The 13,496-nt window shown below is 35.7% G+C and overlaps 3 protein-coding genes and 1 long non-coding RNA gene across 5 annotated transcripts; 3 read left to right on the top strand and 1 right to left on the bottom strand.

The window, feature by feature from the left end:
• Nucleotides 1-726, top strand: LOC127793658 (probable aquaporin PIP2-6). Its single transcript, XM_052324390.1, has one exon. It carries the CDS (start codon nt 1-3, stop codon nt 724-726), a length of 726 nt encoding a protein of 241 aa, XP_052180350.1.
• Nucleotides 727-1,279: 553 nt separating this feature from the next.
• Nucleotides 1,280-2,674, top strand: LOC127792931 (uncharacterized). The gene is made up of 3 exons (XR_008021234.1): nt 1,280-1,527; nt 2,236-2,373; nt 2,498-2,674. It is a non-coding gene; the product is annotated as an uncharacterized LOC127792931 (long non-coding RNA).
• A 307-nt stretch (nt 2,675-2,981) lies between these two features.
• Nucleotides 2,982-4,105, top strand: LOC127793674 (aquaporin TIP3-2-like; the record flags this gene model as incomplete). The annotated part of the gene is made up of 2 exons (XM_052324391.1): nt 2,982-3,086; nt 3,207-4,105. Coding segments are annotated over 2 exons (822 nt in total), but the record flags the coding sequence as incomplete, so codon positions are not given.
• An 874-nt stretch (nt 4,106-4,979) lies between these two features.
• On the bottom strand, nt 4,980-8,882 carry LOC127792922 (uncharacterized). 2 transcript variants are annotated; one of them, XM_052323588.1, is made up of 5 exons: nt 8,545-8,879; nt 6,802-7,098; nt 6,193-6,408; nt 5,577-5,705; nt 4,980-5,363 (listed from the first exon to the last, which is right to left on the bottom strand). In XM_052323588.1, the coding sequence occupies exons 1-5, from the start codon at nt 8,791-8,793 to the stop codon at nt 5,154-5,156; spliced, it is 1,101 nt and encodes a 366-aa protein (XP_052179548.1). In that variant the 5' UTR covers nt 8,794-8,879; the 3' UTR covers nt 4,980-5,153. The 2 variants fall into 2 exon arrangements, with proteins under 2 accessions (XP_052179548.1, XP_052179558.1); XM_052323598.1 differs by lacking the exon at nt 5,577-5,705 and having other exon boundaries at nt 8,545-8,882.
• Between the last annotated feature and the right edge of the window lie 4,614 nt (nt 8,883-13,496).

Here is a 13,496-nt window from a genome sequence, read left to right on the forward strand (position 1 = left end):
ATGTGGAGAGCAGCGCTTACGGAGCTCGTAGCAACGGCGGCCCTTATGTTCACTCTAACCAGCTCCATCATCTCCTGCCTGGACTCCAACGAACCCTCCCCGAAGCTGCTCGTTCCTTTGGCCGTCTTCATCATCGTCTTCCTCTTCCTGATGGTCACTGTCCCTTTGTCCGGCGGCCACATGAGCCCCGTCTTCACCTTCATCGCGGCCCTCAAGGGCACCATAACTTTGGCTCGCGCTTCCGTCTACGTTTCAGCGCAATGCCTCGGATCAATCATCGGCTTCCTCATCATCAAGAGCGTCATGAGCAACGAAGCGGCGCATAAATATTCCTTAGGCGGTTGCGTCATCGGCAGCGACGGGCCGTCGTCGAGCATAACGTCGGCGACGGCATTGATACTGGAGTTTTCTTGCACGTTCCTGGTGCTGCTTGTGGGTGTGACGGTGGCGTTCGACAGAAGAAGGTGCAAGGAATTAGGGCTGCCGATGGTTTGTGCGGTGGTGGCGGGGGCCATGGCGGTGGCGGTATTTGTGTCGATCACCGTGACCGGAAAAGCGGACTATGCGGGCGTGGGGCTCAATCCGGCGAGATGTTTGGGCCCGGCCTTGTTGCTGGGGAGCAGGCTCTGGTACGGGCATTGGGTGTTTTGGGTTGGGCCGCTTCTGGCTTGCTCTGTTTACTACGTCTTCTCTTTGAACTTGCCGAGGGAAATATTTGTGGGTTAACGATAAAAATGGCGTTCCATGGTTGCCCAAACAAATATATTTGCAAACAAATTGGCTGTTGATTAGAAAACGTGTCTTTTCAAATAAACTTACCAAACGAGGTATTGAAAAAATGTTAACATTGCTATTTTTTTTGTCTTCCTACCGCATCAGCCAAATAGCTAGGAAGGCTTGGAGTACTGTATTCGCCTTAGTGTGTACTTAGCAAGTTTTAGCCAATGTAGAGTTGAATTAAAATTAATAGATCAAGTAGTCAAGTCAAATAATTAAAATGCCTACTCTATTCATATTAGGTGATTACACTCTAATTAGTCACCACTCCAAACTAAAAATATCATTGTCCTCGATCAAACATTAATTAATCTCTTTAAAAGATGATCAACAAAACATAGGAGGTCATCACATCATATGATGGCTTTTGTGCGGGCCATAAAGAAAAAATTGGGTTTGGGCCGGCCCATGCTCGGGCAACCCACCCGCTTAAAATAACAAAAGAAGCAAAAAGGGCATGAATGTGCGTATGATCGATGGTTTGGGTGCACTAGTGGTGCAATCTCGCTCCTCCTCCTCTCTCGGCCACGACGCGCGATGGTTTCCATTTTTGTTCCTCGATCAATCACCATGCTCCCTGTCACCTGTTTCTCCGTCTTCTTTCGGCCTTAGGTTTCATACTCTCTCTCTCTCTCTCTCTCTCTGCACAAATACACTCTCGAGTTATCCCTCTCTATTGCACTTTCTTCTGGTGATCGTGAATTTTCATCATACACAAAGGCGCTGAGGTTCTGCTTCTTTGCGGTACAGGTATGTCTATATAAAAAATAATAATTATAATAATTTTGCTCTTTTGAATTTCTTGCCTTCGTTTTTGGCTCTTTGTCGTCTTGGTGAATTTTCTGTTAGACTTGTTTGTGTAAGGTTTCATTACAAGATCTACTAGATTTTGCTGCCAGATCTAAGTTTTCTTTTGTTTAATTGAATCTAGTCCTTTCTCAATATGTAGGTGATCTAGGTGTGCTCATGAATTAGCCTTTAAAAATATTCATAGATTTTTTTACCTCTTTCATTGTATGCGGGCTTGAAAAGTTCTTTGGTCTGGCTTCTTAAAATTTTCACGTATGGCTTTTCAGGTTGGTTAATTGTGGTTGATTTTATGTTGCTTCTAACTTCTAAGGGTTCCTTGGCTCTTCAAATTCATGCATTTGGGATTATATTTATGTTTGAAATATTTAACACGAGTGATTTCAAAATTCTTGAGTTGGTTCCTTGTGTTTATGATATTTAATAAAATTCGAGTCAATTATGACGTTTTGGTTGCTCAAAAATACCTTCTAAGGACCATGACTTGGCTCCTTTTCGCGTTAATTCCATCTTGTTTGCTTTGAAATGGCTCATTTTATTTATTTATATTTTTGCTCACAATAAATTTTGATTTCCGAAGCATTGTATTTTAATTAATAGATTTTGAATGATTTTATTCTTTTTGAAGATATTATTCTCCCAATCTCGCAGAGTTCATGGAGAGAAAGTGCTAAATAAGAAATTTGTAAATAGATCATTCCTTGCAGTTTAATCAAGTAATTAATGATGCACGAGGCAACCACTTTGTTATACAATTGCGACGCCAAATTTGCAACAGTGGCCAGATGGGTAAGAGTTTATGATTTGCTCATCTGTACACATGATCCAAATCTCTTTCTTTTTTTTTTTTTTTAAAAAAAAGAAAAGAAAAACTCACAGTTTTCTGTGTGTGCTTATCTGGAGATATGGATAGTAATTTGGTTTGCACAGGCGGGACAGTGCCATAGTATACAAAGGCGAGTCGGCAAAGCACAGACAGGAAATGTTTTCGGAGCTAAACATGGCTGCCACTGGCAATCAGCTGGTTATTGAGGTTGAAGAACATCGATGTGGCGGCGGCGGCGGCAGGATCCTGCCTTTGTCCTCTACACCCAGGCAAGTACAACCTCTTTCTCTTCTTCATGCCTCTCTATAGCTTTCTTCGTCGTCGTCGTCTTCTTCCTTTACCTTTTTAAGTTATTATTTCCATTAAGATAATGATTTTATTTCCGAAGAGGGAAACGAATGCATGGGCCGAGAGGCTGAAACATCTCTTATGTCGAAGGACTGATTTTTGAACCAACACAACATCTATTCGTTTCCCCTGTTTGGAATTTGTTTCATCATCCTTAACATTATCTCTTTATCTTATACTACTACTATGTACTACTGTTTCATGCATTCAACTTGGGCCCTGAATCGCTTCTTGCAGGTCAGATCAACGGGAAATAGAGGCAAAAACCGAGCAAAATCGCTCTACTTTGGCTGACAGGTTGGGCTGGGAGGACTTCTTTTCTCTCAATGTCAGTAATTTTCGTTATTTTTTCACTTTCTCTTTGTTTTACACTTTACACTACTCTCTCCATTCCATCCCCTAAATTATTTGGACTCGCCTGATGGGTTCAAGTGTATGAAATAAGCAGGTTTGGCGTGCTTCTACGGCCGAGCTCCTAGGCACAGCAGTCCTAGTCTTTATGGTGGAAGCCATTATCATCTCTATACATGAGACAGATATTGACGCGCCAAAGCTGATAATGGCAATCCTCATAGCCATCACAGTTGCAATGTTAGTGCTGGCCACTATTCCCGTATCCGGAGGCCATATCAACCCCATTGTCAGCTTCTCTGCTGGCCTGATGGGCCTCATTTCCCTTTCACGGACCGCCATCTATATTTTTGCTCAGTCCGCCGGCGGCGTACTGGGCGCGCTGGCTCTCAAAGCCGTCGTCGATAGCTCCACCTCGCCCGGAGGTTGCACCACCGCCTCAAGGCTCGAGAAGGGCCGGGCATTGTGCCTCGAGATTATATGTTCTTTCGTCTTTCTCTTCGCTTCGAGGTGGATCGCATTCGATCCGCGCCAAGCGAAGGTCGTTGGCCGAGTTATCGTCTGCTTAGGCATCGGAGCCTCAGCGGGGCTGAACGTGTTTGTGTCATCGACGGTGACAGGTTCGTCGGCGGCGGGGATAAATCCGGCGAGGTGTTTGGGGGCGGCGATGGTGAGAGGTGGACATCTGTGGGATGGGCATTGGGTATTTTGGGCGGGGCCGGCCATTGCATCCATGGTGTTCTGTTTGTATACTAGGATCATTCCTGACGACCATTTCCGGCCCAAGGTGAAGGAGCATGGTCGCAAGTCATGACGTCTGATGTGATGAATGACGCATATAGGGATGTGCTGAGAATTTGTTGTGAAAATTTGAATGGTAATTGTGAGAATTAGAGAATCATATTCAACTACGTACATTGTTTGTTCAAAATATACATATATTAATATTGTATGTACAAAAAAAGAAAATTATACCAATGAAAAATCACAGCACTTGCACCGAACTTCATGTAAATCTCCGACCCTCTATATTTCTTTCAGTGACCTGCTTATTCAATTGTTAATATATGCTTCAAAAGTATATATTGGTAATTAATATACACTTCAAAAGTATTTAAATTTCGAAAGTAAGCCAGCAGCATATCCCTGTCTCCTCGCCATCTTCCACATCATATCTGTTCTGTTCTGAACTGAATAATAATACCTTAGAACTTGTTTTCTCTTGGAAGAAATTATTATGTCTGGAAAATGAAATATCCTCAAGATGACATATTAATTTCTAGGTTTTTGGATTTGATATGGTAATTTCTAAGGTAACACTCTTGGGCCATCGATGGCAATATCAGTTGTCCCGTTGGTTTTGCCCTAACTTCTTGTTTTTTGTGTTGTTGTTGCGGATTTCATATTTTCCTTAGAAAGCTTTTTTTTTTTTTTTTTTTTGGAGTTTTAGGCTCTGTAAAATATTTTAGTCATTTTCCAGTGTTTGAAAAAAAAAAAAAAAAAAAAAGTCGAAAGATGATTCACATCAAAATATGAGAATTGAGTTGCTTAGAAAACTTTGAAAGTTGTTGTCTTTTGGGATCAAAACTAGAACTTACACTATAAATCGCACTTGTGAACACAGAATAATGTCAAATTTTTAATTCAAAATTGTATTTTACATAATCATTTTTTATGTGAAGATCAGATGAATATTTTTGGGAAAATGTTTACAAGTGCCCTTTTTTTTTTTGTTAATTCTACAAAGATATTGGCAATATATGCTTCAAAAGTACGTATTTAAATTTCAAAGACATAAATAAGAAAAATATTATTTTAATAATTTTTTATATTAAAAATAGTTAATAAACATAAAAAATTATTACAAGAGTAATAAAATCTAGGTCTCCCGTATCATTTCTGATTATAATAAAAGCATTTCATGGGGAAAAGAAACAAGTGACCCTAAAAACAACGTCACTCGAGACTGGAGATTATTCCCATAATCAAGACAAGATGATGATTAAGGGATCGAGATAGAGAGAGGGATTATTACACGAACGAACTAGGAAGCAGGTGGCTGCAAAACGGTGGAAGCACCGGCAAGGGGCTCATGCACAACCGAGTTGGTAGAGACGGAGATTGGATTGCCCTCTAACTGCAACATTATGCTCCCCAGTGCTTCCGTCAACATCTTCTTGAAATCGTCTTCTTTCACGGAGCTCCCGTTATCGGCGTCCAGCATCTTAAGCGCGTCGTTGATAACCTTGTCCATCTGTCTCACATTGACAACAATCCATTAATTAAGCCGATTCACCCACACATGCAACACAAGAGGGTCCTTTTTTTTTTCTTTCGATTAATTAAATTGAAACAATTGCATTTGCATATATATTCGATGGCAATTAATATCATCCCTGATTTCGTAATCACTTGCAACAACATTGAGATTAATAAACAATAATGTTAAATAAAAAAAGGGGACCACCTGATCGACGGCACCAAATGGAGGTAAACCTGCAGAAGGGGCCACCGCATCAAGTGCCGGGCGCAGATAGTCCTCGGACATTTTCATCTGGCGATTTTTCGGCACACTTTGCAATGCTGCGTCCAGTGTCTAATTGCCAACGAATATAAAGCAACAGAAAGCAGTATTACAATGGCTCAGTTTGGAAATGGAACTTGCTTTTTTGCAAAACAAAACATCAGAAAAACCCAAAAAAAAAAAAGAAGAAAAAAGCAACATATGCACATATAAAAAGATGGCTTGGAAAAGATGTATAACATAGTAATGTGATAACTGTTATTTGAAAGAATTAAAGTATAAAAAAGCCCATTTCAGTGGTTTTTATTTTTTAAATTAAAAGCTAACGCGACAAGCTAGCTATATATATATATGTAGACGACAAAGATTTCGGTCGGCTGTATTAACCACGTGTATGAAAAATTTTCGTCTAGCTAGTATCGGTGAGATGTTTTCCACACTTGCGGGCGGTCGGTCGGGCGGGCCAAATTAAAAGTCGGCCCCGCCGAAAGTGATGAAAGCCTGAATCCCACCATATATATATCCACGGAAAGAAAATATATAACAGCTATTTACCAACCTTGTCCAATTCAAACTTGTTAGACAATAGTCTCCTAATGCCGCTTCCGTCGAAGGTGTTCTCGGTGTGCGCAACAATCACAGGCTGTTCCTTGAGTTTATGCGCGACATTGTCTGCTGCCTTCTTGAACTCCCCCAGGAATGTCTCCTGAGAGACGGGTTGCTGAACATCGCCACAATATGACTGGAGAACTGGTTCTATAATGTTGCTCACAACCTACCCGAGGCAGAAAGAGGGACCAATTAAGGAAACGGAAATACGTACGAAAGAAAAAGGGTGAGAAGAGAACAGTTTATATATTTGACCTAGCTAGCTAGGAACACACAGGAATGAAAATTATAATATATGGAGCAATATTCATCTCTCAGGATCGATCGAGACTGGGATTTGGTTATAACTACTGATTATTTTATGGGTGACGATGAAAAGTTCAGTCAAACCTAGTTCGAATTTAGGATTTATGGGTCTCAACCCACGACAAATCCATCACCATGACCATGCATCATATATATGCCTGAACAATCGATCGAGCACAGCTTGGTTGCAGACACTATATATGTGTGTGTTTAAATGACTAGATCTTGACTGATAAAAATTCAGGAAAATTACCCAGGAATCTGAAGCAGGGGGCATTCCGTGATCAACTGTAAGTTTCTCAAAAGCCTTGGCGATGTAATCTCTGAGGGATGATCCTTGAGGCAACTCAATCTGGGAAAGTATGGAAATCATCTCCGGTTCAAAGCTTGGGCCGTCGATGAACTCGAGGAGGTCTTCCCCATCAATTCGAAGAATCACAATAGGGTCCCGCTTCAAGCCTGCAGCCATGCCCACTAAAATATCTGAAAGGACTTCTTTGAACTCGGTCTTGCTCACTTCTTGTTTGCCGTGGGAGAACTCGTTCAGAACCTATAGATATATATATATATATATAATCCTGGTTAGGCAATATATCTCTAACAAAACCAATAACCATGAATATATATATATATATATATATATTCTTTTATGATCAGAACACAAGGGTCGGTCCACTAATCTTGTCATTAAGAAATTGTAAACACACTCGGGATACCTGCCCCCTTTTCAACCAATTAAATATATAACGGTTGGTTCACGCTAACCACGTGACAAATATATGTTAATTTGCATTAATATATATATATAGATGCTTAAAAAATTCTGCATTAAAACTAATTATTTAGATGACCTTATTCAATCAACTTATCAAGATATATATATATATATACATATACATATAATGTTGTTGAATAATGTAATGTTTAAAGCTGCTGCCATTATTATCTTGGTTGGTTTGGAAGATATATATATATATGACAAGAGCAAGAGAGAAAGCGGAGGTGCAGAGGAAAAGTAAACCTAGAAAATAACAACAGCTGAAAAGCCCAAAGTCCCACTACACCGACCAAGTTGAACAATTGGTTCCCATGTTTACGTTTCTCCAATTGCATGGACGTACAATCTCAATCTCTATGCTCAACACATCATCAAGTCATGTCACATAAAATATAATTTTAAGGATTGTCCTAAATTATAATAATAAATACATATATATATTTTAAAATTAAAATATATTTATTATTATTTAATCATTACCCTTTATATTTTTAGTTATAATTAAAGACCTTTTTATTAATTAGTTTTCCTTTTTCATATATAGCTAGGAATCGCATTATTTGATAAAAAATTGCATATAAAAATTCTTATGTAATTTAATCAACTGGTGATGCTAATTAAGCTCGATCGGATTATACTCTTAGGTTAAGTCACATTAAGTATATATTTTGTTTTTAGATAAAATTTATTTATTATAAATTATTAATATATTATGTTTTGAAATATTTAATTAAAAACTAAAATTAACATATATAACAATAAATACATATTATTTAAAAATAAAAATATATTTATTATACGTTAACTATATATATATATTATTTGATCATTATCTAATATATAAATAATTAATATTTCAACATTTAAAAACTCATTAAAAAGATATTATTACATAATAATTTTTGTATAAATTAAGGGCCGGGCTAGAAAACAGCATGTATCCATAATATTTTTTTTAATTAAGCTGACAACAACAAATTTAATAAAAAAAAATATTATTTCTATAGAGCGTAGATTACTCAAATTCAAATAACAAAGAATTTTGATAACACCATATATAATGGAAGCATTCTTTGTGTGTTTTTTCTCTTCTTCGTCCGCTCCAAGAATGGAGCACCAGAAAGCAATAACGATGCTCCGTATACTCGCAGAAATGTATATATACGAGAGAGAGAGAGAGAGAGAGAGAGAGAGAGAGAGAGTTTTGCAGAATCGAACCTCAGAGTAGATATGATCAGAACCAGGAGAAGAACCCTGGGGAGGCAAGCCAAGAGCAGCGCCAATATCAGCAACAGCAGGTTTCAACTCCTTCAAAGAGAGCCTACCATCACAGTCTCGATCCAGCTCCTGGAACTTATGATCCACAAAGCTCCCGAAAACCTCCTTGTTCTCAACTAACTCCATTATATCCGAACCGTCCACCACTTCTCCGCTTTTCTCCTTCATCACACTCTTCTCGCCCTCCATTCTACGGAAACAACTAAAAAGCCCTCGCTCCGATTCACTTCTCGTGAGGCGAGAGAGAGAGAGAGAGAGAGGGAGGGTTCTTGGTTTCGGTATTGCTTTTGGTTTTTATTTTGTGGACACAGATGAGGGGGACACGTGGGGCGGTTGGAGAGGAGAAAGCTAATAGTGACGGGTGGGTATTGATATCTGACTTTCTTTTACTTTGGTCGGCCCTTAACCGGGTGACGCGTGGACCTGACAGACGCTAATCTGTGTTGATGGGGTGCGTATGGCGCACGCTATTTGCGTTGAATGGTAGCAAACGAAAGGGGTTGGGTTGGGTTGGGTGAGTCATTTTGATCAGCGTTTCACGCTGAGTCCGGCCGGCCCCTTCACATGGAGACGGACTGCTAAATGAGCCGTGGCTGTTGTGGCCGCCTCCAACCCGCACAAAACCGAATTGCCATATATATATACATACATAAAGGTGCCGTTTCCTTTTCTTTATTTATTTACATGGACGATGGGTTTATGAATTGTGATTTAATTAGATGGAATTTAAATTTATAAATATTTTTAAAAGTTAATTTAAAAAAATAAAAATAAAAAATTTAAAAAATAAGATGAGCTTGTCACTCAAAAAGTTATTTAAAGTTTTAGGATTTAGGATTTTTTTTCTAAACTTCTAAAAATATAAACTAAGTAAAGAAAACATACTAAATCATAGCGAATTATATTTTTATGTAGAATAATATAATTTATTTATACCCTAAAAAATTCATAGTGTAATAATATTAGTAAATCACAAACTTTTTTTGGTTAATTAAACAGTATGTTTTTAGATCCACCTATATATATTTATACTACATATACAGATATATATGTATATATCGAATGGGTGTGCGAACTTTATGAAAATGAAAGAAGAATGAATTTTATTTAGTATTTGAAAATATGAAGACTTGCATGTGTCATGGCTGTAAGTGGTCGGTCCAAATTAATAGAAAATGGAGAAAGGGGGTGGCGCTTTTGCTTGATAATTTTTTGGGGAGTGGAAAAGTGAAGTGAATGGAGGAGGTGTTACTCATGAGCTATGAGTGCAGACACCGGCACGGCTCACTTTCTCCCCCACGGTCCGGAACCGGAAGTGTAACATTAAATGGAAGTAAGGAATTGTTGGTTTGTGAAAAAGTTTTTTTGAGTTATGTTTTCTATTGTTTGGCTGTAATTTAAAAATGTTATTAAAAAATTATTTTTAGTGTTTGACTAATACTTAAAAATTTACAATATTTTTTTTATCATCAAATCTTTAACAAAAAAATAAAAATATGATAAACGCATAATAATAATAACAAAATATAATAATATCACATATGTTATTATAATATAAATACATATACATATATGTGATATTATTATATTTTATTATTATACATATATATGTATATAAGAATGATGAACATGAAGAGAGAGAAAGAGCATAAAACAGCAAATAGTGGTCAGCGAGAGGTAGAGTGAGATGACGATAACAATGTAGGCACACACAATTAATGACAATGATGGCAATGTAGGCAGATACTAAGAAATATGGAGTGTAACATAGATCAAAAGAGGCAAACCCAGATAGAGAAACGACAATGCAATCACATTTAAAGAATCGAAACATGATGGAGACTAATAGAGGTAGAGTTCAAAGGAAACGATGAAATAAGTAGAGACTGAGAGAGGTGGATCTCGAAAGAGATGAATAGAGGTGAAGTCTAACAAAGACAATAATATAGACATGATTAATGGAGTGTGACGAAAATAGTTGAATCAATATAAGCGAACAAAAGAGAAGCTCAACGAATAGGCAAAAAGTGTGTTGCTTTTCTTTGGAAAGTTATTTCCTCAATTCAAGATAAGAAGTCATTTTTTTGAAATATACAACATTTTAACACTTGTTTTTCCATGGACTAAAAATGACTTTCTTTTAATTTTCTTGTTTTTTTAGTATCAAGGACATGAAAACAAGGAAAATATTTTCCCTCAAACAAACAAACAAAGCCTAAAATCGTCACTTGTACATTTTGGGATTTAATTTTTAAAAATTAAGTTATTTATATGAAATTTTTTGTGATTTAAAAAATGATTATAGAGGTTTTTATATTTTAAAATTTTTGCTAAGACATTACTTAATTTATAATTAATCTAAATTAAGTTAATTAAATATTTATTAACCAAAATTAATTTAGTTAAATGCTTATTAAATTAAATTAAAAAATAAAAAGATGGCCGACTAGAACCATGGTTTTCGACAATGGCATGGAAACAATGGATTTTCCAATCGATAAGAATTTGTCAGCTAGAACAATCAACATAATTATCAGTGATGTTGTAATTATTTTTTCTTTTTTTTTTTATCATATCGAGTGTTGTAGGTTATCCCAGTAATCACCATTACCTCTTTAGTATTTTTTTCTGGTACCATTCACTACCATCACACCCTATCAATATTTTAGACAAGCCATGAAAATTACACTTTTGGTGAGAATAATGAGGCATCTTTTTTCTCATAGTCTTATATTTTTCACCATCTTGTCTGTCTTTATCTCACCATATTTTTGCTTTTATCTTTGTTATTCATCAATACCCCTTCTATCACCATTTTCGCCTCCCTATGTTCTTTTTCTTCTCCATCTCCAATCTTTATTTTTCAAACTCTCTTTCCCTTTGATCATCACTATCATGCTTATTTGGTGAAATCCTAATAGCCACCAAATGGAAGGCCTAGACACCAACCAAAGCCTTGGGTTATGGAATGATTACTAGTTCTCGCCACTATTTCCCAAATCTGCTTGTTGTCTTTACCTATATATGCTCCAATGCCGTCATTGAAGCAGAAGTTGACCTCCACCAGCCATCTTTAATTTGCCTATTTTTTCTTTCTTTTTCTTCTCTCTCTCTCTCTTCTAGTTGACAATGAGTTTCGACCAACATTTTCCATCATTGATGAACTATCAGCAATTGGAATTAGCTATGGATTTCTTAATTTTTCGTGTGCTCTTTTTTTTTTTTATAGATTTTTCTTATTAAATTTAAGTTAATTTGTTTTAATTATAATTTAATTAACAACCTTACTCACATAAACGAATATACAAGCATCAATTGCAAACTATAAAGACTCAAAAGTTATTTTTAAATTACAAAAAATGTTTGTGCAACGATTCAAATAATAAAAGAATGTAAGGGTAATTTAACATATATTTTTGTATTATCAATTGCATAATTCGCTCTGACTCTCAAGCGTACGTAATTAGGTAAATCTTGTAAGTATTTAATGAGAATGCTTACAGGGTAGGGGCAACCAAAAAAAATAGGAGTTGATTGATATAGGTCCGCACTAATTATTTTTTTCTGTAATCTTGAAGCACTGGTGTCTCGGACAAGCATGACAATCAATCATTATCTTGGAATTTAGAAGAGTTTGTTTGATTACACATATTTATTATAAAAAATATATAATTATTATATATATATTTTATGAAAACAATCAAATATTCTTAATTTTTATATAAAAAATATATGTATGGTATAAATATTTAAAATTTATTTCTATAAAATTCATTTTTCAAGGATGGTGATTTTTATTTTCTAAGCAGTCATTACTTAGAATTAAATTCTAATTTTTTTTTTAAATTCAACGTACAAAACGATGAACATAGAAAATAAAGGCAGTTACATATGTACAAAATTTCATTAGAAATTTTTGACACAACTAACATTAATTAGGGATATTCAAATTTTGATTTGGGTCATAAATTTAAATCGAATTGGTTCGGTCTAACTTGAGAATGAGAGTTTTAGTTTTTAGTCTAAAATTATGACATAAATTAGGGAAAAAAAAGATAATTGAAGAATTTAGGGTGTGTTTGATAGCATGAAAAATATATAAAAAATGTCACATCCAAAGAATTTGTTGATAGTATTTAGTTGAAAAAAGCAAAAAAAAAGCTTTTTCCAACTTACATGAAAAACAAAAACCATCTTTTTCTTAGATGGAATTTTTCATGAAAAAGAGGCAAAAATATACTTTAATGATTATATCATAAAATTTAATTTTATGAAAAATATAATGTGTCAAACATTAAAGATAAAATTCAATTCATTGGAGGTGACATTTTTCATATATTTTCTATGATATCAAACACAACCTCAGCTTCATTAGGGACAAATAAAAGTGAGTGGCTTAATGGAGATGCCCATAAGTGATTCAAGAATCAAAAGGAGATGCCCATAAGTGGTTCAAGAATCAAAATGTAACGAGGCCTTCAAAAATATATAACATGCAATAGATGAATTTAAACTTGATTAATTTTTAGTAAGAAAATTCTAAAATTGTAAACAATAACAATCACCCATTTTTAGATTCAAATGGTAAAAATATGAGAAATCAAGAATTTGAACAACCTAGTCCATGATCACTACAATCAAGAACAACTCCGTTATCAATGGGAACTAATGTTGAAATCCCATCATCTTTATATCAACGAAGACAGACAGAGAGAAAACAACAAAATTGAAATGTCATAAAAGCTCCGCCTTCCTTCCACTTCCAACTTCCAATTTTCAAATACCAAATTGGACCTATAAGTAGGAAACAAAAGATAAGAGATTAACAAGTATATAATATTTTTCTTGTTATATTCTATTAATATAATAGTGGCAATATTTAATTTACAGGG

This window comes from Diospyros lotus, chromosome 1, assembly GCF_014633365.1.
Source record: "Diospyros lotus cultivar Yz01 chromosome 1, ASM1463336v1, whole genome shotgun sequence".
NCBI lineage: Eukaryota > Viridiplantae > Streptophyta > Magnoliopsida > Ericales > Ebenaceae > Diospyros > Diospyros lotus.

Bases quoted from the DNA above. Each gene is read 5' to 3' on its own strand.
- LOC127793658 (XM_052324390.1), top strand. From the start codon at position 1: ATGTGGAGAGCAGCGCTTACGGAGCTCGTAGCAACGGCGGCCCTTATG.
- LOC127792922 (XM_052323588.1), bottom strand. From the start codon at position 8,793: ATGGAGGGCGAGAAGAGTGTGATGAAGGAGAAAAGCGGAGAAGTGGTG. The intron at 5,706-6,192 runs GTTGGTAAATAG...GTTGGCAATTAG, and splicing joins ACAAGTTTGAATTGGACAAG to ACACTGGACGCAGCATTGCA. The intron at 5,364-5,576 runs GTGGTCCCCTTT...AATGTGAGACAG, and splicing joins CATTTGGTGCCGTCGATCAG to ATGGACAAGGTTATCAACGA.